The sequence below is a fragment of the Carassius gibelio genome, chromosome A23 (genome assembly GCF_023724105.1).
Source record: "Carassius gibelio isolate Cgi1373 ecotype wild population from Czech Republic chromosome A23, carGib1.2-hapl.c, whole genome shotgun sequence".
NCBI lineage: Eukaryota > Metazoa > Chordata > Actinopteri > Cypriniformes > Cyprinidae > Carassius > Carassius gibelio.
In genome coordinates, this window is record NC_068393.1 from 11477020 (window position 1) to 11504117 (window position 27098).

At 36.8% G+C, this 27098-nt stretch overlaps 1 protein-coding gene across 1 annotated transcript in view; it reads right to left on the reverse strand.

The window, feature by feature from the left end:
• The window catches only part of LOC127945015 (DNA (cytosine-5)-methyltransferase 3B), a 50254-nt gene that overhangs the window by 21741 nt on the left and 1415 nt on the right, over nt 1–27098 (reverse strand). Inside the window, exons 2-5 of the mRNA XM_052541513.1 lie at nt 15255–15356; nt 6744–6894; nt 6152–6240; nt 1–12 (exon numbers count right to left, since the gene is read on the reverse strand). The exon at nt 1–12 is cut by the window's left edge and continues 132 nt beyond it. Coding sequence (XP_052397473.1) covers nt 1–12; nt 6152–6240; nt 6744–6894; nt 15255–15314 — 312 coding nt within the window. The 5' untranslated portion in view covers nt 15315–15356. The remainder of the gene's footprint in view (nt 13–6151; nt 6241–6743; nt 6895–15254; nt 15357–27098) is intronic.

Sequence of the window (27098 nt, forward strand, 5' to 3'; positions counted from 1 at the left end):
GTCAGCCTTTTCCTGAAACCATAATGCCATGACAGTAAGCTGATGCATATGTAGAGCAAATAATCCCAGTTAACAAAAAAAGGGTCCCCAGAAATGGCGAAGACAACCTCCAGACATTGAAGGGAACACATTCCAGCCACCATTGGGGACATTTAGGGGACTTTCGCTTTCAGTCCTCTGAATATCATTTTCTTTTTCTTTTAGGCTAACCAAAGACAACAGACACGTTGTAAGGAGAAAAAGAAGCTTATTTTATTTAAACAATTGAAAGGTGCGGCGCTCTTTCCGTGTGTGTATTTGGGGTTATCAGCTGTGGGGTTTGACCGTTGGCAATTCTTCCCGTTGGCTTCTGACCTAAAACAACAAAATAATATCAATATTTAAATCAATATTTGTTGATATTAGATACATTAATTATTTTAGCTTTACATGCTAGCTTCAAAACGTGTTTACATAACAGTCAGCAGCCGTACACAACGGACAACAGCTTCAGCAAATGTAGAAAACTCAAGGCCATGTCCGAGGAAATCACCGGGAGGGCCATTAACCGTCTCTACGAAGCTGAGCATGGCCATGGATACATGCTGCGTGCTTTAAAGAATGACGTCACTCGATCGGGTGCATTTAATCATCACTTGCTCGTATCTTCCAACATGGCTATATTATATTGTGTTGTTCTTATTTGGCCTTCAGGTGCTTAAAGGGAGAATTGAAGCAGTCAGGAAAGATTACTTTTAGTAAAGTGACTTCCACTTTAATTAAAAATATACAACAAACACAATTAATGTAACCGTTTTAAAGACAAAAAGGATGTTTTGTTATCGCTTTTGGAGCAAGAGGCCGGCATCTTAGTAGCAGTACCACAGTGTGCCATGTCACGGGGGTTGTTTCACTCCGTTGGCCACAGAAGTAGTACAAGTATTTCTTTACTTTTTGAATACACAAATGTGCTTGGCTTAATTTCACCATAATTGCATGAATACCGAACGCAAAGCTGTCTAAATCCCTAAGTTATGATCATGGTATCCCAAACATTGTTTTCATAACGCAAGGTGCAAAGTGATGTAAACTAAAAATACTTTATATAACATTTATGTGGCATCTTTATTGATACGGCAGCCCTTTCAAACTCAGTAGTTTTTGTAGCTCAGACAACATTTGCGAGGACCTATTTGAGTTCTCTTTCTTGTCTTCTTAAACAAATTTACACAAAATAATGTCAGAATGGCTGACATAATTGGCTGACATATTGTTTCCGATTCGCTCTTCACACCAAACCAGCGGGTTCACGTCTTCTTCCACCCATTAACTCTTTCCCCACCAATGATGAGTTATCTCGTCATTTAGAAGACAATGCTTAACAGCCATTGACGAGTTTTTAAGGCTTTCCGTGTTTTCACTGTTATACACTCACGGGCGCTATTACACATCTTCTGAAGGATTACAAAACCTCCTAAACAAAAAGAACAGAAAGACTAGTGATCTCTTATGTAAACACATGCATATGATAAATAATGCAATCCTCAGATATAGACAACATATATATGAAAACTGCATAATGTTTTTGAGTAAAATGATGATCCAGGAACTGATACATGTTGATGGAAGTGATTTACTGGATTCATGCTTTGATAATGGTATGGAATATTATCCAGATATTTTTTTAGTAGTTTTTGATAAACATTTGATTTTCTCACCTTTTTGCACAAAATCATACATTTTTATGAAACCTACCTATATTAAAGTGTTGATTAAAAAAAGAATGCTTTAAGCTAGAATAATTTTTTTTTTTTTTTTTTTTTTAAGTAGAGGCTGTGATCTTTATTTTGGTGTTTTGGATATTCAAATATTTATGCAGCGAAATATACTGTAGGCCATCAACATTTTCGTGAAAATCATAAAAATCGCTGCCGGTGGATGGCAACTTTGGAAAAAGAGGTAATGGTTCTACAACTCAGTCCCTTCGGTGTTTTGGCTCAAATGCATAATTATTATGGGCTCCACAGTCTTTTTAAATTTGTCTTTCTCAATTCCATAAAAGTGTGTTCGAAAAGTAAAGAAATGCTTATATTTCTTCACTGGTCAACGGCACCAAACATGACATCACACGCTGTGGTATTGCAAGATGGCGGCGCTTTGCTCTAAAAGCGATAACAAAACATCTTTTTTTATTTAAAATATCTAGATGAAACATGTTTGTTAATATAATCTTCTTTAAAGAGTAAATCAGTTTACTAAAGGTTGTAAACTTGACTGACTGCTTCACAAGTTTAATAACTAAATCAAAGTCCTAAAGTAACATTTATTTTCGCCTGACCATCATTATGACATGTTAATGGGTAAGATTAATTTATTTGTCTTACCTGTGTTATTTTACGCTTTCTTGTCCAGCGATGTATTTTTCCATTCTTCATGTTTTCCTTGGGTGCATTAAATCAGTCGACTCTAACATTCTTTTAGAGCCCTGGGATTCAACCTTATTTTCTTCATGTATGGGGAATACATAGAGCATAATAAATTGGAGCCTATATTCAATTATATTATTGTAGGGTATTATATTGTTGATGTTCAAATGATAGCTTACCTGCTGAAAACGCTCCTTATTTGATGACATCTTTATTTACAGAAGTTAATCCTTTATTTTTTCCAGAAATTAAAGTTATTAATTTTAATATGAACTTCAATTTACAATTAATTCAAATATATAATTTTTTACTGTCATTTATCATTATTTTTTTACATTTATTTTAGTCGCAATGTCAGCACAGGCAGTACAAACAAACAAGTTCGACATCACCGCAACAAACAGTGTGTAACAGTGTTCATTAATGCCTGATCTGTGATCAGTGACTTCTGATGTGTAGCTAATTAAGTTCACACAGACTTTCTAAATCGTTTAATACTGTTTATGCATCAGTGAATCAAGCCAGTGACTAAATGTTCAACTTCACATTGTTTCTCTTAGTAGCATGAAACAAATCTGTTATTTAAATTGTGATTAAACTACAGAGAGCGATCAAAGAAAGCTCCCTTTTTATTGTTCGGAGCTGTCAATCACACATCGCGAGTTTATCTGCACACTTGCCCAAAGTGCCATTTTAATGAATGACACTGTTATGCTGCACAACAAAGCAGTTACTGTATTCATGTCGATATTGTGTTTGCTGTTAGTTGTGGTGAAAGCATTTTGTGAGAGAAAACGCGTTGCAATGACGAGATCACTGCATTAACGTGATTAACAGACTCTGTCTCATCAATGCAGCGATTCATGTGATGGGAAAAGATCGAAAAAAATAATGCTATAATCAACACTTCCCCGATTCGTTAATCTAGACAGCTGTTATAGTAAAAAAAAAAACTAGTAGAAGTATTTGAGTGGGGTTCCACATGTAATACACATTTCAAATGAAAAGATGTTGTCAGCCAATCACAACAGTTGTCATTTACTCTCAAACAGAGCATTCAAGCCAGAGGGGGAAATTAGGATATAAAAAATGCCTTTTATTTCTACATTTTAAATGTAAAAATCATACTAACAATACAAGTACACCTCAGGAAACATAAAAAAAAAATAATCCACATAATTTAAGGAATAATCACATCCTCTTTAAAATCCATGGGTTTATATTTTAGATGTAAAATATATATATATATATATATATATATATATATATATATATATATTAGGGGTGTAACGATACGCGTATTCGTATTGAACCGTTCGGTACGACGCTTTCGGTTCGGTACGCGGTACGCATTATGTATACCGAACGGTTCGTTGGAGTAATTAATTATATTTGAAAAAAAAAAAAAACAAGAGAGAGAAAGAAATATAATGATATGCGTTCAACAAGGTAGCCCAATAACCCAAACAACGTAACAGGCAACGCCCCTGACACTCCCGAAGAAGAAAAAAACACCATCTTATATGTTTATGTTAGGCTACTCAGCAGGCGCTCGCTCACTCAGTACGCGCTGAAGGCTCGTTGCAAAATAGCCAATGCGTTTAACAGACTAGAAATGAGAAGATCCTCCAATAACCAACAGGTCTGGTGTTTGGGTGCACTTTGGATTCCCTTTAAGCTATAATGGTGATGGCAAGAGAGTGGTGGATAAAAAAACAACGGTATGTCGCATCTGCAACATGACAGGGTACACCAGCGGGAATACAAAAAAAAAAAAAAAAAAAAAAAAACCAGCGGGAATATCTGGGATATATGCGTCAGTACTATCTGGGAAAAGACGAAAAAAAAGGAGAAACATGCACGCAGCAAACTATCCCTGCAGCATTTAGACACTATAGCTTACAGGGAATCCAACCCAAACACCAGACCTGTTGGTTATTTTAGGATCTTATATTTCTGGTCTGTTAAATGCATTAGACATTTTGCAACGAGCCTTCAGCGCGTGCTGAGTGAGCGAGCGCCTTAGGGGCCGTTCACATATCGTGCCTAAAAACGCATGGAAAACGCTAAGCGCGTCTTTCTCCTCCTTTCCAAAGCGCTCGGGCAGAAGCGCTCATGAGGCGTCTGTCTTTGCTAAGCAACAATGACGTGCTCTCTCCATGAGACGCGGAAATTTCAGCGAAGGATAAATGGATTTGCAGCTCTAAAAATCGCTTGCAGTAGCTCTGCTACTGAATTTATTTCAAAATTGCAATCCATATACAACTATGATCAGCTGTTCCTTCATCTTGGCTGAGCTCTCAACGTTGTTACGGGAAAGGATGAAGCTGATTGGTTGGTTCTTGTCACATGACCCGCGGTGCGCTTGCGGCATTCTGAAAAGTTGAGATGTTTTTACATTTTGCTGTATCTAAAACGTATCGAACCGAACCGAACCGAACCGTGACATCAGTGTATCGTATCGAACCGAACCGTGAATTTTGTGAACCGTTACACCCCTAATATATATATATATATATATATATATATATATATATATATATATATATATATATATTATAAATGCAAACACTTTACATTAAGGTCTCATTTTTAACATCAGCTAATGTATTAACTAAAATGAACTAACTAAAGTTACTTTATTAATGTTGCTGAATAAATGTTCATATTCATGTCAGTTCATAGAGCAAAAAGAAATGTTAAAAAATGTAAAAAAAAATGTATTTATGTTACCTTTAGCTAAGATTAATAAATGTAGTAGAAGTATTGTTCATTGTTAGTTCATGTTAACTAATGTTAACAACTGAAACCTTACTGTAAAGTGTATATGATACATGATATGATATTATCAAATTGCTGAAATTAATTGAATAATGATTATTTATTATGATAAATTACTTTCTAAATTTTGATGTTATATGCTGCATAGTTACAATTTTATAGACCGAAATAATCAAGTAATGAGCTCAATTCAACTTACTAAATATTTCACAAACTAACTCCATATATTATATAATTTTACCTAAAAACTTTTAAAAGCACACAGTACAGCACCTGTCCAGTCTGTAAACTGTATAAATGCCCATAATCTGACTCAGATCTTCTACATTTAGCTTTTTTTCTCTTTTCACGAGATGCACAAGTTTCATCAATACAGAGTAAAACCACAGACAAGCATAAACACTACAGAACAGATATAAAATAGTCAGTTCTGCTTATCATGATTTATCTGATTGTAAGTAGTCTTTGCAGTAGAGTATGAATAGCCCTTATCACCTTGAACGGTGAAATGTGTTGATGGAAAGATAACAAACACATAGACATGCATACACATGCACACAGTTTGCAGTTAGCACGTATGTGAGTGTTTGTTTAAAGGGGGGACAGGAATGCTGCACAATGTGATCTTCTGCATGTCTTATTTCATTACGCTGATAATGCACAGAGGACCACAAAAGTGATACCAAACTCAGGTTTCTGTGTTTTCCTGCATCTGTTCAGACAGGTTTCGGGTTTGTTTATGACACGAGTGAATGGACGGATATATGATTACACCACTAATTTTGTTGTGTTATTTTTACAACACTGCCATTGGTTTAAAAAAAAAACACATTTCCTGTAGTACAGCAACTATGTTTTGTCCTGTTTCAGCTATGTGTCTGGAAACAGCAGCAAAATGAGCTTCAGAATGTGAATCGTGCTGTCAGTGTGCGATAAGATCAGATGTGTAGTACGTCAATTCTTACCTCACTGTAGGAGGAATCCCAGGCGCTGTCTTCCTCTGTGTCAGAGCGCTTACGAGATCTCTTTCTTCTGATGCTGTTTTCACTCTCATCTGAAAGAATAAGAGAGCTCATGACAAGGTATAAGCAATTTCAGACACTTAGATATACTGCATAATACTATGAATACCTGGTTATGAAATGTAAACACCAGTGATCATTTCATTTTATTTTATTTATTCAATTGTATTGAATGTATATGTAGTAGTATTTGTAATAGTAATATAACACAGTATGTGACATAAATGAAAAATAAATTCCAGACAGCAAATATTGCTCCTTAATAATCAAACAAATTTATGACATTGTAACATTTTTGATTTCCATTAAAAATACAAAAAGGCATTGCACCAAGATAAATATTATAACACAGTGCTCCAAACGTATGACCATATTTGTGTTAAAATAAGACTAGTGTGATAGAATTGGTAAAGTTATATCCAATATTTAAATTCCTGTCATAATCGTCAGACTATCTAGCATTTCCATGTAAAAACACATTTAAATTTTACAGGAATTAGGTTGGTAACAGTAGTACCAGTGATAAAGTGTGTACCTGCGGGTGAGGCTGCGCCTCCGTTCTGTTTGGGGCAGAAGGGTGAAGGTGGCTCTGCCGCAGTGAGCGGGCTGTTCTCATTGGTCATCTCCAGACCACTGTCGCTCTCTAACAATCCCTCTCCCACCGACATGTCACCGTTCACAGCAGCCTGAAAAAAGAGACATTCTGTTTACAACATTTGGACAACTCAAAATCTTCAATATCAAACAAGCAATACAACAACAGAACAAAACAGGACTTTGGTTTATCTTCAAAGCACAATGTAAGATATTTTAATGAAACCTATGAGGTTTCTATCCCTCTGCTGAAAGTCCAGGTAACCAAAACCTAGAAGATCCTTAAAATTTCATACAGTAAAAGTGATCCATAAGTGCTATATGTGATGCGCTACATGTGTGTGTTTACAAGTGACTAAAAGCCTAAATTAATTCAGTATATCATATAAAGCCATCGGATCTCTTCACAAGACTTGGATTAAATCAGGTTAAAAGATTTATGGGATTTATTTGGAACAAGATGAGGTTGAGAAAATGACAGCTTTTTCATTTTTTGGTGAACTATGATCACTTCAAGTATGTGTTTAATAATAACACAATGACTGGAACATCTGAGGTTCTGTCCCTCATGTAGGAATGACAATCCTGCAACATGCATTATTGCTAATGTCATCAGCACGATGCATAGGATCACCTCAAAACCAAGTAAATCTCTCTGTAGATCAAAGCAGGAGCTGCTCAATAACCTTAGCATGAAAGCACAAGAGTAAGCTTCCATAAAACTAAACCATGTATTCCGCTTAAGGAAGCAAGTAGAGGCTGGACAGCTGAAAGGGTTTGTGGGCTCCTACATTGATTCAGTTTATCTTTCTACTGGCTCATAATGACACCCCCTCGGCCTGCACTGGTTTTGCCTTAATGGGCCCCTGGCCCCGGGCTCATGCTTTTGAAAGGCAGAAGAAAGTCAATGGATCAAACCAGGAGGCTAAGATCCCCTTTATACCACATAATGCCACACACACACACACACACACCAAGGAATAGCAATGTGTGGAAACTCACTGTAATTTCACTGTGAGTTCGGTGTGTGTCTGCTGCCATGCTTGCCAAACATGTGAACACACACTCTCACAGTAGCTAAAGGCATTTTTTGAACACATTGATGAGCAGACAGGCTCATCAGATAACAGTTATGTTAAAGCAGACATAAATAATTCCAGACAAGATGCAACATGAGCAAAATGTGGAAGCACGTGTCATGGCGTCAAACCTGTAGACAGGGTTCCCACTCTTTCATGAACACCAGATTCAAGGACTTTTTAAAGAACCATTTTATTAAATCAAGCACCTTTGAAATTCACACCCCCAGCACATAACATCATGAAAGTCCTAACTCTACTTACCATTTCACTTACACTTAATATTTACATAAAGACATGTCAGAGTTATAATGATGTTTTGAATGTGTAGGTTTTATAAATTTAAACCGTTTTAGACAGTCGTGTTTATAGGACTTGAAATCCATTAAATTCAATACTGGTAATATTCAAATGCAGTTTCTGAAATATTGATTAAAAAAAAATGCATTACACTGGTTTTTAAACAGTTTTTAAATTCAGAATATCTCCATTTTTTTATTTGTCTTTTTTAAATAAAATGCTGTTAAATGTTGTAATAACATCGTAAAACCTGTTAACAGTAAACCTTTGCACATTCACTTAATATAACCAAAGTGATGATAAAGACATCATTTTACAGAAGATTTCTATTTCAGATAAATGCTGTTCTTCTGTATTTTCTATTCATCAAAGAAATCTGAAAAAATTATACTCCGCTGTCTTTTTTAGCAGCAAATCAGAATATCAGAATTATTTCTGAAGGACTGTGCGACTGGAATAATAGTGCAAAAAAATTCAGCTTTAAAATCTCAATAAATTCATTTTGAAATATATTCAAATAGAAAACAGTTATTTTAAATAGGGTAGTAAAAAAAATTCAAAATCGTACTGTTTTACTTAACTTTGGATCAAATAAATGCAGGCTTGGTTAACAGAAGAGACTTCTTTAAAAAAAAAAGTTTACTGTTCAAAAACGTATTTTCTCTAATGTCTAGCTTTTAGTTGGTGAATAAATATTTAACTGCTGGACAACAACAAATGATAATGATTTGTTTATATATTACAAACACTTTTTTCATCATAATAATAAGGCAGAATAGATTCTATGATGTAATAAATGCAATTAGCACTGCATTGTTCATATACTTTATTTATAACCTGCTGGAGATGACTTAAAAAAACATTTATTGTCACAATCGTTATGTTTAATGTGTTCGTGTTTCCAAAAAGTGTCTGTTTTTCTGTGTAAACAACTGTTTTCATATAGCAATAGCTGGACGATTTTGCCCATATTAGGAGTTTCCCGGTATGATTTTCTGCATGAGAGCACCCTCCGGCTTCGAGGATGAATGAAACATACACTTCATGAATGTGTATAGCGCTCCTTGATGTTCATCTCGCCTTTTGGGTCCGAATAAAATATCATGTCATGCGCATCCTTTCTCGTTGAGTTTAAATCTATATTTACTCAACCAGCTCGTGAAAACCTCTATTCGAGCAGATTTGACCGAAAAAGTGCGTGATCAATTTCCGTGATATTAAAAGTTGGGCGACGTGTCAATATATACAGGATCAGGACATGCATTGCAGGAACACAGGGGGTAGGGTACAACAGGGCTAAGGGAACCCATAAGAAAAACTGTGCTATTCACTGCGCCTAAAATATATTATATTACAAAATAATACATATAAAATAATAAATAAATAAATATAATACAAAAATATGTTTGTATTGACTATTACAGGGTTAGTTTATCGAAAAATCTAAATGATGTCATTAATAACTCACCCTCATGTTGTTCCAAACCCGTGAGACCTCCGTTTATCTTCGGAACACAGTTTTGTTCATTATCTGGCTCGTGTTCATCTTCAGTTCTCTCTTCACAGCAGTTCAGCAGTTCACAGTAATGTGTCAGCCACATTAAAAAAGTTAACAGCTTAAGTCATTTGTGGATTAATGCGTATTGGGGACGCGAACTGTTTAAAACGATTCAGTTCGATTTGGTGAACTGGTTCAAAAAGATCCAGTTGCATCGAATGATTCGTTCGCGAACCGGATATAACAAACTGCTTTGTTTTTAACTCTCTCTCACAACAGAGACGGAAGAGAAGACAATGCTGAATAAAGTCGTAGTTTTTGCCATTTTTGGACCAAAATGTATTTTCGATGCTTCAAAAAATTCTAACTGACCCTCTGATGCCACATGGACTACTTTGATGATGTTTTTCTTACCTTTCTGGACATGGACAGTAGACCGTACACACAGCTTCAATGGAGGGACTAAGAGCTCTCAGACTAAATCTAAAATATCTTAAACTGTGTTCCAAAGATGAACGGAGGTCTCAAGAGTTTCCAGTTGAGAAATGCAATAAAATACAATGTTTTGTTTGTTTATATTCCAATATTCCAGAGAATATTATTAAGTGAATTAACATTATCCAGTGAATTATTCTTGACTCTGTAGCTATTAAACAGCTTATAAACATACTAATACGGTAGTTTAAAATGAAGTTGATTAAATTTACATGAAAGACTAATATTCTACACTTAAAAAAAAGATGACTGAAAAGAGGAAAAACCAATGTAAAGTATATTCTTACTTCACTCAGCGATTTATTTACTTTATAACAGTTAATAGCTGATGACTTTGCCACTTTTTTCACTAATAAAATTAAAAACATCAGTGCACAATTTTCCAGACCACAATCAGTCAAGGTCATATCACCAACAAAAATACACTCATTTACATCCTTCTCTACACTCTCTGAGGCAGAAGTCTCCAAACACATCCTTTCTAATCATCCTACTACTTCCCCGCTTGATCCTATTCCATCTCATCTCCTTCAAACCATTTCTCCTGCAGTTGTACCTTCACTCACTCACATCATTAACACATTCCTCCAAACTGGTGTTTTTACCGTGTTCAACCAAGTCTCTGCATTTCTCACACAGAACAACCTCCTTGACAGCAACCAATCTGGCTTCAGAAGTGGACATTCAACTGGGACTGTCTTGCTCCCAGTTGTTAAAGCCCTAAGACTGGCAAGAGCAGAATCCAAATCTTCAGTACTTTTCCTGCTTGATCTGTCCGCTGCTTTTGACATGGTTAACCACCAGATCATCCTATCAACCCTGCTGGAAAAAGGGCATCTCAGGAACCACACTTCAGTGCTTTGAGTCTTACCTATCAGATAGGTCCTTCAAAGTATCTTGGATATGTGAGGTGTCCAAGTCACAACATCTAACTACTGCGGTGCCTCAGGGCTCAGTTCTTGGACCACTTCTCTTCTCTGTCTACATGGCATCATTAGGTTCTGTCATTCAGAAACATGGCTTTTCATATCACTGCTATGTTGATGACACTCAACTCTACCTCTCATTGCATCCTGATGATCCGACGGTAGCTACTCGCCTCTCAGCTTGTCTAACAGACATTTCTTGCTGGATGATGGACCATCACCTTCAACTCAACCTTGCCAAGACAGAACTGCTTGTGGTTCAAGCAAACCCATCGTTTCATCACAATTTCACCATTAAGTTAGGCACATCATAACTCCTTCATAAACAGCCAGAAGCCTTTATGATGGATGATCAGCTGATTTTCCCAGACCACATTGCTAAAACTGTCCGATCCTGCAGATTTGCTTTATTCAACATCAAAAAGACCAGACCAAAAATATAAACACTCTTTTGTGCCTGCAGCCATTCTGCTTCTTAATTCTATAAAGAACCACAGATAAGTGATGTGACATTACATTCAGCCAAGTATGGTGACCCATACTCAGAATTCGTGCTCTGCATTTAACCCATCCGAAGTGCACACAGAGCAGTGAACACACACACACACACACACTGTGAACACACACCCAGAGCAGTGAGCAGCCATTTATGCTGCAGCACCTGGGGATTCAGTGCCTTGCTCAAGGGCACCTAAGTCGTGGTATTGAAGGTGGAGAGAGAACTGTTCATGCACTCCCCCCACCCACAATTCCTGCCGGCCCGAGACTCGAACTCACAACCTTTCAATTGCAAGTCCAACTCTCTAACCATTAGGCCACGACTTCCCTGACCTTAGTGAATTACTATTTATTGATTGTTTTTATTATTTTAACCATGCCTGCATGGTAGGCAATTTTTGTATTTGTATTGTGTGTGTAATTTGTAAAACTATCTGTTGCACAATGAATTGTAGTGTGATTCTACAATTTTCATAGTCATGAAAATAAAGAAAACTCTTTCAATGAGAAGGTGTGTCCAAACTTTTGGTCTGTACTGTATATATATATTATAAGACCTCTAACACTAGCTTGCTTTATTCTTTTTCTATTCTATCGGTTTTCTTTCTATTTATTATATTATTTAAAAACCCTTGCTACATGTGCTGTGTTAAGCTAACTGAGACTTATAAGCACTTATATATCATTGCTCTTTGTTGTTTTTGATTGCTTCCACTGTCCTCATTTGCAAGTCGCTTTGGTTTAAAAGCGTCTGCTAAATGAATAAATGTAATGTAAATAAATATCGGTTCCGCAAATCGGGCACATAAATATGCAAAAATAAAATCCAACATGCTACATAAGCCATGGACTTCCTATTTCTTGTGTGCGAGTATTGTTTGTGCAGGTCACTGTGCCTTTCCGTGTTTCTAGTTTAGTCCAGTCTAGTATCTTAGACTGTTTATCTCATCAGTCTGCCGCTCATCTTAGAATCGTTGATCGACTCCAACTGTTTACTGGACTGCTCTTGAGTCTTGCCCTCAATATACCGGTTTTCCAGTGTTTGACCCTGCCTATGTATGACCATTTACAGATGCAGCTCAATAAATTAGAAATGTTGTGAACTCAAATTGTGACACTTGTGTATAAAATAAATTCAGTGCACAATGACTGAAGTAGTTTAAGGGTTTGGTTCTTTTAATTGTGATGATTTTGGCTAACATTAAACAAAAACCCACCAATTCTCAACAAAAATACTTCATAAGATCAATATAAAAAAAAACTTTTTAGTTAATTGTAAGCCTTTTGGAAAGCATGTTCATTTACTGTACATGTACTCAATACTTGGTAGGAGCTCCTTTTGCTTTAAAAACTACAGACTACTTTAACTACTTACTGCCTCAATTTGCCGAGGCATGGAGGTGATCAGTTTGTGGCGCTGCAGAGGTGGTTTGGAAGCCCAGGCTTCTTTGACAGTGGCCTTCAGCTCATCTGCATCGTTTGGTCTTTTGTTTCTCATTTCCCTCTTGACAATACCCATTAGATTCTCTCTGGGGTTCAGGTCTGGTGAGTTTGCTGGCCAGTCAAGTACACCAACACGATGGTCATTTAACCAACTTTTGGCGCTTTTGGTAGTTTGGGCATGTGCCAAATCCTGCTGGAAAATAAAATCAGCATCTTCAAAAAGCTGAATAGCAGAAGGAAACATGAAGTGCTCAAATTTCTTGGTAAATGGGTGCAGTGACTTTGGTTTTCAAAAACACAGTGGACAAACACCAGCAGAGGACATTGCACCCCAAATCATCACAGACCGTGGAAACTTAACACTGGACTTCAAGCAACTTGGGCTTTGAGCATCTCCACCCTTCCTCCAGACTCTAGGACCCTGGTTTCCAAATAAAATACAAAACTTGCTCTCATCTGAAAAGAGGCCATTGGACCAATGGGCAACAGTCCAGCTCTTCTCTTTAGCCCAGGAAAGACGCCCATGACGCTGTCTGTGGTTCAGATAATTCCTTGACACGTCTGTGTGTGGTGGCTCTTGATGCCTTGACCCCAGCCTCAGTGCATTCCTTGAAGTTCACTCAAATTCTTGAATTGAGTTTGCTTGACAATCCTCATAAGGCTGCGGTTCTCTCTGTTGTTTGTTTTTGCATCCACTCAACTTTCTATAAACATTTTTGGATGAATGTTTGTGGCTGACCCTCCTTGTGAAGGGTGTCAATGATTATCTTCTGGACAAATGTCCAATCAGCAGTCTTCCTCATGATTGTGTAGCCTAGTGAACTAAACTGATGGACCATTTTGAAGGCTCGGGAAACCTTTGCAGGTGTTTTGAGTTGATTAGCTGATTGGCATGTCACCATATTCTAATTTGTTGAGATGAATTGGTGGGTTTTTGTTAAATGTGAGCCAAAATCATCACAGTTAAAAGAACTAAAGTTTTAAATGACTTCAGTCTGTGTGCAATGAATTTATTTAATACTTTTTTCTTAAAACTTGCACTGTAAATGGAAAGTGGGGAAGGATTACTTTTTTACATTCGGGTCATGAATATGAAAAAAAAAAAATACTGGTATCGTGACAGCCTTACACCACAGACTTCTATTTCTGTCAGCACATTTTTGCTTGCAAACTAAGAGCCAAGTTAAAATTACTCTCTGTGGTAACTGACAGCACATGAAAAATTCTGTCGGTAGCTTAACCCGTATTTAACCCAAACATTCCTTTAAGTATAAAGAAATAATTACGTTAGAACACAGACATGCTGCAACAGAGTAAAAGGAAGTAAGAACCATTTAAGACATCTCATAATACAGATTTGTTAGTATAGACTAGGTTCAGTTGAGTTCAAGATGACATGGCACATGTTCTTGGGCATCTGAATGGCCAGTGTGCTTCTCTCTCCTCCCCAGCCAAGCAGCTGGTCTCTGGGATCCAGAGCACTTCCTCAGCCAGGTGCAGCATTCAAAGAGCTTGCTCTCTCTCTTTCCCCCTCTCTCTCTCTTTGCACTCTATGGAGTGCAGAATCAGAAGAAAGTAATGTCTTGCCTCATTTATAGTTACAATGCATATGGAGAAAAATCTGTTAGAATGTAAAAAATATCAGAAAAAAGTTGAGTCGAGCTACCAGTCGACTCAAAAAAAAAAAAAAAAAAAAACAGTTAGAGCAGCTCTTCCTCCAAGAGAACCAGACAGTACCACTTCCCTCTCTCTCGCCTCTCTCTAATCCCATAAATTCCTCTGCACCTTTGACCTCATTTTGAACTCAAATCACCAGAGACGAGTGAGATACCCACACCACTCCACACCTCCACACAGTGTGTGCATGTAGGAGAAAGAAATGGTTTCTGAAGTGAAAGTAAGGCTGATATCATTCAAGTGATGCAGATACTGGAACAGTGTGTCAGGGTGGATTTTGTATTTTCAGTGAATAGAGGTCAAAGCTTTCGCATTACGTTGGAATACAGTCCATAAGCCTGCTCAATATGGAGAGAAAAAATGCAATAAACTTCCGATATGTCATGAAACCACTGTTAGTTCATTGTATTTGCGTAAAGAGCAACCAGAAAGATTTTCAAAATGTCCCATTCTGTGTTCCAGAAAAAAGAAAGTAAATAGAGGGTTGGTAAATCATGACAGAAATTACTGCTATCACAACACTTTCTTTATCTTACCGTGGCAGTCATCTTGTCACTTTCCGCCATGATAGCGGAGGAGTATTTGTTGGATGGCATCACTATTTCAGTCGTTTTTTTTTTTATTTCTTCTTCTCTATCCTGTCAAAAAAGAAATATTAGACTTGGATGAATGACAAAAAGAGGCAAAATATATCAAATCTAGAGATATGAACCCAATGACTTAAAAAACGTAAGGACGTCTGAGAAAAAAATAAATGGATAGTAGTGTTGGGCGATTATGATCAATTTTTCAAATCGTCATATCGTCAGCCCGTGAGATCGACGATGCACGATATTATCATGCATGGGTGGAGCAAGAGAGAGACTCTTTGTTCTTGTCATAGCATAACTATTTGGTGTTTTAAACCACGCAGGTCCACGCGAGAGAGCCTATGGAATCACCAATAATCGAAAAAATATACTTTCAAACATACTGATAAACTAAAGTTAACTATAAAAATACTGCATTTAAAAAAGCTAGCTCATATATAGTCGGACGCAACTGTCATATCACACATCCTGTGAAAAATCTGCCGCATCTGTGCACGGAAGTTATCAGTCGAAATCAGTCAATGGTGAAAATCAATAGTAGATTTCATTTAAAGTCTAACACTAATATTAGACATAAACGAACACGCTAAATATAAAGTACTGAAAACAGGTAAGTTCATATATTTGGAGTAAAGTTGAACTGAACTGATGCATCAGTCAAACAGCGCTCCGGACCACATGCCTCATGACGAGCTGGATGACCCGCCACAGAAACAAGAATGAGATTTGTTCTAACATAACTGTGACATTAAACTCAGTCAGTGAGGGCTTTCCCTATTGCACTAGGGCTGAAACGATTCCTCGAGTAACTCGATTACAAAAAATTATCGAGGCAAATTCCTCTGCCTCGAAGCCTCTTTTAATTTATTTAAAAATCTCACGCCAGCTTCTTTCTCAATTATTTTTTTTAATGTGACAACACGTTTACGTGACCCACAAAGTGGAAGGAGACACAGGCGCTGCGTCTGAAATCTCATACTGTAAGGAGTCAGCAGTTTTTTTATTTGATGGAAAACGTAAAGAGAACATCGTGGCGTGTGTCGATTGCAAGAGCTGGCATACCACAACTAGGGCCCTATGTTTTCTGCGATGCAGAAAACGCGGAGGGAATCGCGGAATCCAGTCATAAAAATGGAATTTACAGTTTAACGCGGAATGGCAAGGAATTTGCTAAATTTTTAATGAATTAATCAAAAATAGCTCATTGCACTTACATCAAATCATGATATGGACTAATATCTGTAAAGATTAAGCCGGAACAGTCTATTTAAATATGAATCCTGCATGTTCTGCGTGTCTGTGTTAATGAATGGAGCAGAAGCGTCTTCCTTTATCACACACTGAAGCACGAGTGACACTCGCTGTGATTTCAGCATCTGCTGTCTCACTAAATAAGACGTGAACACATGAACAACAAAATTAATGTGACAGGAACCAAGAGAAATTAACTAAGAGAAAACATTACCGTCTACAGCCGCGAGAGTGCTCCTGTAGTCTACACTGAGCAGCATAGAGAGCCCTCTCGCGGCTGTAGATGGTAATGTTTTCTTTTGGTTCTTGGTTCTAAATAAATGCGACTTATAGTCCAGTGCGACTTATATATGTTTTTTTCCTCGTCATGCAAGAGGGTCTGGCTAAAGACTTGCACTTGCACTCTCAGACTTGCATTCTCAGACTTGCACTCTCAGACACTTGCACTTCCGAAAAATACAGTAATTCATCTGTCAACTTTATTGTCATTGTTCACAGTACAAGTACAGACAGAGAAACAATGGGTAATAATTAAATGATTATTTTTGATGTATGCATTGCATTCTATGCATTTAAAAAATAAAAAATATTTTTTTTCTAAAAAAGGAAACTTAGTTGTTTAATTTAAAAGACCCAGGAGTCTTATTTTCTCTTGCATAATTAATATTGCACTTTAATTAAGCAAAAACACATTTTAACTGATTACTTGATTAATCGATGGAATTTTTGGTAGAATACTCGATTACTAAAATATTCGATAGCTACAGCCCTATATTTGCACATATATAGGCTGTTCGAATTGCTTGTTTAAGTGCAATGAAATAACTTCTATCTGCAGCAGTGTACGTCTGTTTGTGGATGGAGACTTTGTAACGGCCGAAACTATGTATTTTGCATGCATCAAATTACAGCGCGGTGTGCATGAAAATACCAAGAAGGTGGCAGAGCGAATTTATCATCCATAGTGGTTCTTACAAAAGAAAACTGGTTTTACTTCCAGTTACTGACGTTTAATGTCTGTTTCAGGTAACGATTGTCTAGGTTAAGCCATTATAAGACCACAGCAACCTAGACAAAATTGTCTTATGTAATATTATGCCTTAGTAATAAAATAAAGACCACTATATTATTAAACAAAAATTTTGTCGTCAACCTTTTATTGTATACAGGGCCAGATTAACACTTTGTTGTACCCTGGGCAACAGTATTCAAGGGCCCCATCATCACGACCCCAGGAACACCATAATATGGTCATATACAGAATATATTACTGTAATATACAGTAAATATACTCAATACTTCAAATTCTAACTGTCATCAGGTGTATTTTGATTTACAAATATTTAAATGCTCATAGAACTACAAATGCACTACTATGTCCCCTATCAAAGACATTCACTCACATATGATGCTATGAAAACAAAACACATCAGCATCTGTATAATCTGGTAAAATTGACCACTACATTTTAAGCAGAAATCACCCTGACAGGGTGACCCTGTTTCCTCAGAATTCAACAAAGCAATCAAGTTATTAGTCCAACACAAACAATTTGAAATCTGCCAGTTATCCCTCAACAACAATTTCCAGCATTTTAATGAAGCTGGCACCTCAAGGAAAAAGCTCATTGTGGCGAGTGGGGTGGGGCCGAGAGGCGTGGGAACGAGGTGTGAGGCCAGGTGTAGTGATTGAAGATGAGCTGCACCTGCGCCCCACCGCCAGTATCGAGTCCCACGTAGGAGATGGAAGGATATAAAACTGGAGTGACGACCGTGAAGGACGAGAGAGGACCAGGCCTGGACGTTATTTTATGTTTGCTTTTTATTTATGTTTTATTTACGTTTTGTGTTTATTTTGAATATTAAAATGTTTTGATTGTGCGCCGGTTCCCGCCTCCTTCTTCCCGATGATTACAAAGGTCTTATCGTTACACTAATTTTAACTTGTTTTAAAATAGAACAATATATCACAGCACAATTAACCTGTTAAACATTTTAGTGCTACATAAACATTTAGAAATCTGTCAATTTCTCTGAAGAAGACAAGACAGAAATAAATGCTACACAATCTGGCAAAACACAATTTAAGTCCTAAATAATGACGAAGTGCATGTTTGAATTTGAAATGCTCTTCGCTCTCTGGGCTGTAAACGTAAGCTGGTGGTGTAGAAAAGTCCTGGCTAGCTGAGTTGTCCTCGTCTTTGACGGAAGCGGACTTAGCAGAACTGTCGGCAACATTAACAGGAGTGAAGGAATTGCCTATTTTAGGTATATACTTTACATTTTCTGCGTTTCTGATGTCCTTTCCTTTTTTAATTTCTGCTTCGCGCTCCCACTTAGCTTCTCCATGTCAGATTTTTTTTCTGTTGTAGCAACGCCTGACGTAACCCGCTCGGCGTAACATTTGACCCACCTCATGCGGACTGACCAATGAGGAGCGGGTCTTAACTTGAGGCCCTCTCTTCATTGGTCAGTCTGCATGAGACTGACTCTCAGCCGCTCTCAACTCACGTTTAAAGTCATAGGCAGCGCAACGTCTCTTCTGGGCAGCGCGCAAAGCCGTGTTGACAGTTTGTGTAATATAAAGCATGAGATTACCAGATACAGTATTTTGCTCGTGCCCTTGCTGCCCTGGGCCCTTTAGAGGTCTTGGGCCCCTGGGCAATTGCCCAGTTGCCCGTATGGTTAATCCGGCCCTGATTGTATAGAACAGAGTAGCGTGAACATTCTCTAGAGTTTTTCTCAATTGCTTTGGCTAAGACTTAACATTAAACTGTAACAGTTTTGCAACAGTCTTAACATTAAGATTAAACTATAAGTGAACTTCTTCTATGGAGCGTCACAATTCCATTACTTGTCTGTAAAATGTAGTAACTCAACCAAAACATTTAATTCATGCTTCAAAGCCTAGTAATTGTGTCAGTAACTAACAGATTTTGAAACCTGAGTGGTGGCTCACACAAAAACAGAGTGTTTGAAGTTGTGAAGAGTGTGACAATTTACTGATTTGCAAACATGGGACAAAACACATGCAATTTGCTTAAAAGAATAAGAAATTAAAATCTGCTGTAAACAAGAAACTAATTGTTCACATAAAAAAAGTCCCTTTAATCCTAAAAGCAACACAACACAATGCAATGTGCAATTCAAAATATGCGTAAAACCAACTGTGAAAATTCTTTCATGGTACATGGTATTTTACACACTTTTCTTAAAGGTCAGAAATCTGAACTTATTGTTATAAGAAAACATAGATTTCATTTGTGAATTAAGCCAAAGCGATTGAGAAAAACTTAATTCTTTTTTTCAGATCACAGCTGTTGTTCACATTACATTACATTACATACGGGTGGCGAATGTGTTTCTGTGTCATTATAACTCATAATGAACTTTTCCCAATCACAGTTTTTTGTATAGTCTACATAACAGTCTATATCCGACAAACACACTAGTTTTGGGGAAATAGGAAAACTGGGGAAAGTGACAAACCACATTAAGCAAACAGGACACAGGCAAGGCCTCCAGGTGCATCCTACAAGAAATGGCTAAATGACATTGTGCTTAAGTCTGCAGACAAGAACGTGCAAGTACACACACAAAGGCATTTGCCTTTTTAAATTCTATGGATCTCATTTCAAGTCCATTATCTGAGTGACAATGTGCAAGTTTTCCAAATGGGTCCTATAAACACTCATGATCTCTTCAAAGCCCAGGGGGAGAACTGAGAAGTGAATAAGAGAGAATACAATAAGAGGCCAAATCAAAGGTCTGTATGCATGACGGAGATTGTGGACTGAACCTAATGTGAGGAAGGATTTTGTGTGTTTGTAGCTGCCACAATGATCACAAAACCTATATTAAATTTCACATAAAAAGAGATTAAGATCTTTATCAAATTCTGTTATGAATGATAAAAATAAACAAGTTTCCTCAAGTACTGTAAGTGTAGAAAAGTAGGGTAGTTTCAAATGGTGCATTTAAGACATTCTCGTTCATATTTATGATTTGGAATACTCATGCAAATACAGAATTGATGAATAAATTATGACACAAAATCAAGAATAGAGAATGTGCATCAAGTCTGTAATCTCTGTTATGTTTTTACTCCGTTTCAGAATGTGTTGTGAAATTAATTGTTATTCTATCGAAATTATACAATGACATTAATAAGTGTAACATTATCGAAAGAGAAAAGATGGCAAGCAGGGACTTGGTTCTATTCATTGATTGTTGATTAGATTTTATAATGTGGGCACTGCACTCAAAAGTAGGGACAAATGAACCAAAGACTTTAAATATACCACTGACATTATATATGAATGTGAAAAAGCACAACACACAATATGGTGGAGTAAGTCATGTCTTTTAAATAAAAGAGCAAATCGCCAGTTGGTGAAGTCATTGTGTCAGTGCCACTGCCGTTAGAAGCCATAGGCCCTATCCCAAATCGCCCAAGCGGGCACCTTGATATCAATTTGATGTCAAATTTTAGTCAACACTTGATCAAGATGCTGTAACATCATTTTAAATTCAGTTTGGATGGCAATTTCTTCCAGTGGTAATTGGGTGAAAATAGGAAGATAATCCCACACTGAAATTAGTTTAATGTATATGTAGGCCAAAACGTCTGATGTTCAGTTTACATAAAAAAATTTCAACGTCATGTCAAGTTTTTGATGTCAGTTTGATGTCTTTTCAACATCAATTGCCCATTGTACCTCAGCAAAATGGGCGCAGGTGAGCATCCTTGTGAAAGCTAACATGAGAAATCGGACAGCCTTTGGTCTTGTGGACTTAATGGACATGTATACACAGCATTAATTGCAAGACCGCAAGATGACAAGTACCCATAAAGTGTGCCGTTTGGGGGTCAGACCACATGACTAACGATGGGAAGTCCAGTTCTTTTCCACGAACCAGTTCTTTAATGCCTTAACATAAAGACATTATCAATGACGTAATATATCAAGTCTATCGTCCCAGGATGGGATGAAAATACACATTCAAATATATAAAATCAGTAATCATAATTTCACTTAGTTAAAACATCATATTCATGATCTGAAAAGTTTACAATTAAGTTACTAAGCAACTAAGCACCCAAATACAGTAACAGGCAGTGATGTGCGTACGAGAATTTAATTCTTGAAGATTTAAAGTAAATAAATTAGTTGTCGTCAGCGCACAAATAATCCACTTAATATACATAATCCATTGTGATTTGTTTTAAAAAAAACTTTGCCAGATTGCCCTTCATTCAAGTCCTCGTTTTTTGAGGCAAATCGCAACGAATCAGTTGTCCAGAAGAACCAGTTCTAGGGCCCTATGAAATCCGTTTTATTTTTTTCCAAAAAAATGTTTTCCATTAGAATTTTTCTGGATTCTTTTTTTTTTTTTTTTTTTTACATTTTTTCTACTCCTTTTTAATAGTTACATTAAATTGTATTAATCAAAAAGCATAGTTATATAGTTAATTAAAATAATGAAACATATACACTTTCACATGAATTTATTAAAAGTTTAACAAAAATTATGTTTAGGGCCCTATATGTAATGTTTTATTTTTTCTCACCACATTTTTTTATTTTAACTATTGTTAATACTTTTATTTTGTATTGTTATTGTGACTTGCAGAACAGACTGATCTCCATTCAGCGGCTGTGCCCGACTCCCTGATGCCACCAAAACTCAAAATAAAGTAAGATTGTGTGTATTATGTAATTCCTTGACACATACCTGTTTAACGGGTCTGTGTATCATTGTGCAATTTAACAAAATAACATGCACATTTCTTTTTTAACTGCAAAAAAAAAAAAACATTTAGCTGAATAGTATATTCACATAAACATAACACCCTCACTTTATCAAATTTAGTAATCATTAAATGTCTTGCCATCTCTAAAAATGAAACAAGCGCCTACTGGATGAATGAGACACTGATGAGGAGGCCACCACACCCCTAAAAGGAAACTGCCACAAGCATCTCAAATACAACCACGATCTGAAAGGATTTGTTCAGCTTCTAACCAAGTCCTCCAGAACAAAGACAAAACCAGCCACTGCAGGCACCACGGCGTCATGAAACACCCAGAGCCCAGAGAGAAATCCTCTCAAGCTGTGACTCATTCATAAGATGTAAGCTGTCTCTTTGTTTTCTATCATATATTCACTGTTGGTGTAAGGCTCATTCAGAGCATGGGTGGTATGGTAAACCATCTAATTCCTGTGTTTAATGTTTCTTCTCCATGACACAACTAAACAAAAAATTCTTATGAGCAGCAGAGCATTATAACAAGAACATTGTAAGGATGGTCCAAGATCTCAAATCAAACAACGTTCATGACATCAAAGAATCGTACCATTTAAGTCCAAAATGGTTGCCAGTTAAAGACTTATGGTAATTAAAGGAAAACGCCACCTTTTTTCCATCTTCCACTAAGTTTATAAGCTGATAAGTGCTGCGAAGTGCTCTTCCGCCAAACATTATATTCATAAATTTTATCTTAGGAAATCGCCACGTTTTATTTTGTGTCACCATACTTACTCGTGTAACTACTCATGTAACCGTCTTTAAATATTGATATACGAGTTAGGGGTGTCCATGGTTAACCGATTAACCGATTAACCGATTAACCGATTAACCGTTAAAAATTGCATAACCGAGTGAAACATTTTGCTCGGTTAAGTGACGTCAATGGCGTGCATTGAATTTTATCTGTAATACATTGTTGCACCACTAGAGACCGCCAGAGCGCTCCCAGACATTTGTAATGTCCACAAGAAGAAGTCATTTTTCTAATATGAAGCGGGCAAAGAAAAGTACAGCGTTGGAGCACTTTAAAATTGAGAGTGACGGGGCAAAATACAAGTATTGCAATACAGTGCTTAGATATACTTCAAGTACAACCTCGTTGTTGTAATCTCAACAGCCAACACCCGGGCATCATTAGGCCGGCGACACACTGGATCTGTGGCGAAAGCTTCTCAGCTGCGTGGCGTGTCTGTTTTTAATTCGGCTCCCATGTTAACAGGTTAGAGCTTGCCGACTGCCTGCGTGAGTCGCGTGGCTCATGTGCGGCTCGACGCGTGCATGCTAGAAATAGAACTGACGCGTTTCCAGGCAAAATATGATAGGAAAATATGTTTATATGTCATGTTTATATGTCATGTCATACATATGAATTCATGACATTTTGATATTTGAAAGTCTATAGGTTGACATAAATTCAGATATAAATGTAATAAAAAAAATAATAATAATTATCGATTTTCAAATATTGTACCTGTCAAACATAGTCATAGTCATAGCCTTAGCGAGGCGGCCGCGGAGCCTGCTTGTTACCTTCGCCTAAACACGGAAAGTTACATAACTATTACTAGAGCCTGTTCCTTTATAACATAGCCAAAGGTCGGTGTATATTTGCTTTATACATTTTAGGCTTATTCTCAAATTCAGATTGTGTTAGGGGGCGGGATTATTAGGCAGTTTAAATAGGACAATTTGACCGGAGAGATTAAATTTTGTCGGACATTTCTTTTTTTTTTCGGCCAATGTCCGGCAATTACCGGACAACGGAAACCTATGGCACACTATGGTTAACCGAGTATTAACCGCTAAGGGCCTCGATTAACGGTTAATGAAAAACTTGAAAACGTGCAGCCGTATAAGAGTATATACAACTGCATTTCAATAAATTAGAATGTTGTGGAAATGTTCATTTATTTCAGTAATAACTAAAATTCACAACTAAAATTGTGAAACTCATAAATTCAATGCACACAGACTGAAGTAGTTTAAGTCTTTGGTTCTTTAAATTGTGATGATTTTAGCTCACATTTAACAAAAACCCCTACATTCAATCATTCAATCCTGAGATATAGAGACTTAGAGATGACAGAGAGTGACCCTAAAGAGGGTTTCTTCAGGATTTTTAAGATAACATGTATGACCTTTTTAAGACCTGCACAAATAAAATTAATACCATATGAGCAGAGTTGGGCAATGTCTATTGTACCATATTAAACTGTAAAAAAATATTAATTTACAGTTCAGATACAAGTTTTTACAACAAAAAAAAATGTTTTATAAAACGCTAAACTTTACATTTCAGCCTTTAAACCATTTATAAGAAATTGGATGAGTCAAACGTATTAATTGTTATATTAATTTTAACAATTATTATCGATAAAATATTTTATCAATTAAATTATATAAATTAGGGGTATGCAATATCGACAATTTTTTTTAAATATAATTTTCTGGGATTTTATCGATAATGGTAATTAGATAATATTGTGCTATAAAGTGTGTTATATCGTATTAATTGTGCTAACAGCTGGCTCCTGAATTTTTTCTTTTTATCTTCTGTGGTAAGTTCACAGCAATAATATAAATTAATTTCCAACTAGTTTTATGGGCATTTTTACATTTAAGCCATTCTTTCTAAAAGTGTGCACCATCTTTTGAGTCAAGTTCTTGCATTTGGGCTTTTACCAAGCAAATGAAATCAGTAAAAAAAACAAAATTGATCTTAGCAATGCAGAGGAAACACAGAAGTGACATTAGAAGTGTCATTTAGATGCATTTACATACTGTTAAATGCAGCTCTGAGGGACATGGAATACTTTTGAATAAATCGGTTGAATAAATGATTCAGTGATTCACTCATTAACACAGTCAAATGTTTTGTTTCTGAATGAATCAGCCGTTGGAATGAATTGGTTGAATCTCAATGACTCACTTCACTTGCTGTCACCTACTGGCGGTTTTATACTGAGCCCCGCACATGACATGCAAGAAAAAATAAATAAATTGTGCGCACGATTTACTAATTCGTTCCCTCACTGTACTAAAATGTGCGCATGATTACTATGATTACTAATTTACTTTTGCGTTACCTCGATTTGCTAAATCGTGGGCACGATTTAGCAAATCGAGGGAACGAATTAGCAAACCGTGTGCACACTTTATAAATCGAGTGAACTAAATAGTAAATCGAGGGAAATCAATAGTAATCGTGTGCATGTTTTAGTACAGTGAAAGAACGAATTAGTAAATACGATTGCGATTTTCATGCGCATCTCACCAGTAAAGACGCTCCTGTAATTAGAAGTGCTGTATATCTCCAGTACGTGTGTTCAGATCAGGGTTGCCAGGTTTTCAAAACAAATCCTGCCCAGTTGCTTCTCAAAACTAGTCCAAAACTAGCCCAAACGCGTTTCCAGGAGGCTACCGATAAAAATTGCTTCCCAGGGTTAAAATATACATTTTTTGGAAGTGGATGCCTTGGTAAAAATTTGCATTTTAGGCGCTAAATATCACATTGTAGGTATTGGGGTTGCTTCAAATCATGGCCATGAAAAACAACCGCAGACTTGGCAACACTGATTTAGGTGGAGCGGCAATTACTACACAGAACCATAGTCTAAAAGCAGGGATAGGCAACTCCGGTCCTGGAGGGCCACTATCATGCAGAGTTTTGCTTCACCCCTCATAAAAACTCACCTGCCTGCCTGTCACCTGCCTCCAGGACCAGAGTTGCCTATCCCTGGTCTACAGAAAACTAGCAAAAAATCGCTTTCAAAATCGACAAAGAATCGCATGCGATTTTAAAATTTATTTTGTGTAGATTGTCAGTGAATTACGCTCTGTGTAGTAAATGCCAACCAGTGTTGCCAAGTCTGTGGTTGTTTGTCATGTCCGTGGGTCAAACCGGCAATACCAATTACATGATATTTAGCCCCTAAAATGCGAATTTTACCAAGGAAACCCTGCCAAAAAATGTATATTTTAAAACCGGGAAGCAATTTTTATCGGGGAACCTCCTGGAAACACGATTGGACTAGTTTTGAGAAGCAACTGGGCAGGATTTGTTGTGAAAACCTGGCAACCCTGATCTGAACACTCATACTGGAGATATACTTTTAATTACAGGAGCGTCTTTACTGATGAGATGCGAATGAAAATCGCATTTGATTTTTTGCACACGATTTAGCCTACAATTTTTTCTTGTATGTCATGTGCGGGGCTCCGTAGTTTTAATTTCACATTTAGACTTTTTCTTTCTTTAGGTTTTAAATTATTTCACGTCAGTATTTAACGTTTTATGTTAAAAACACAACATTAGGCCTATACATAAACTGTGTAAATACATGCTATTTCAGATGCAGATTCCAAAAATGTTTTGTTATGTTGGAATGAAAGACACTAAATACTGGATGAAGTGCTTTTTATTCCTGCGAGTATGACTTTCAGGTACTTTATACACCACTGTTGAAAACATACATAACATAACATGCATTTAGAGAGATTATAGTGTGAATTTTGATTCCATGTCTAAGTTAAAGTTTTAAACAAGATTTAAAGACTGAATTCAAATAAAAGAAAGTAGTACACGAATGGGACATCACTAGATTCGCGTTCACCGAGAATGCAGATGTGACCTGACAGAGAAAATAAAATTATTGAATGAACGACTTAAGTTTTAGTTAAACTATCAGCCACCAATAAAAAGCCAAAAGAAGCTAACTTCTCAATTCA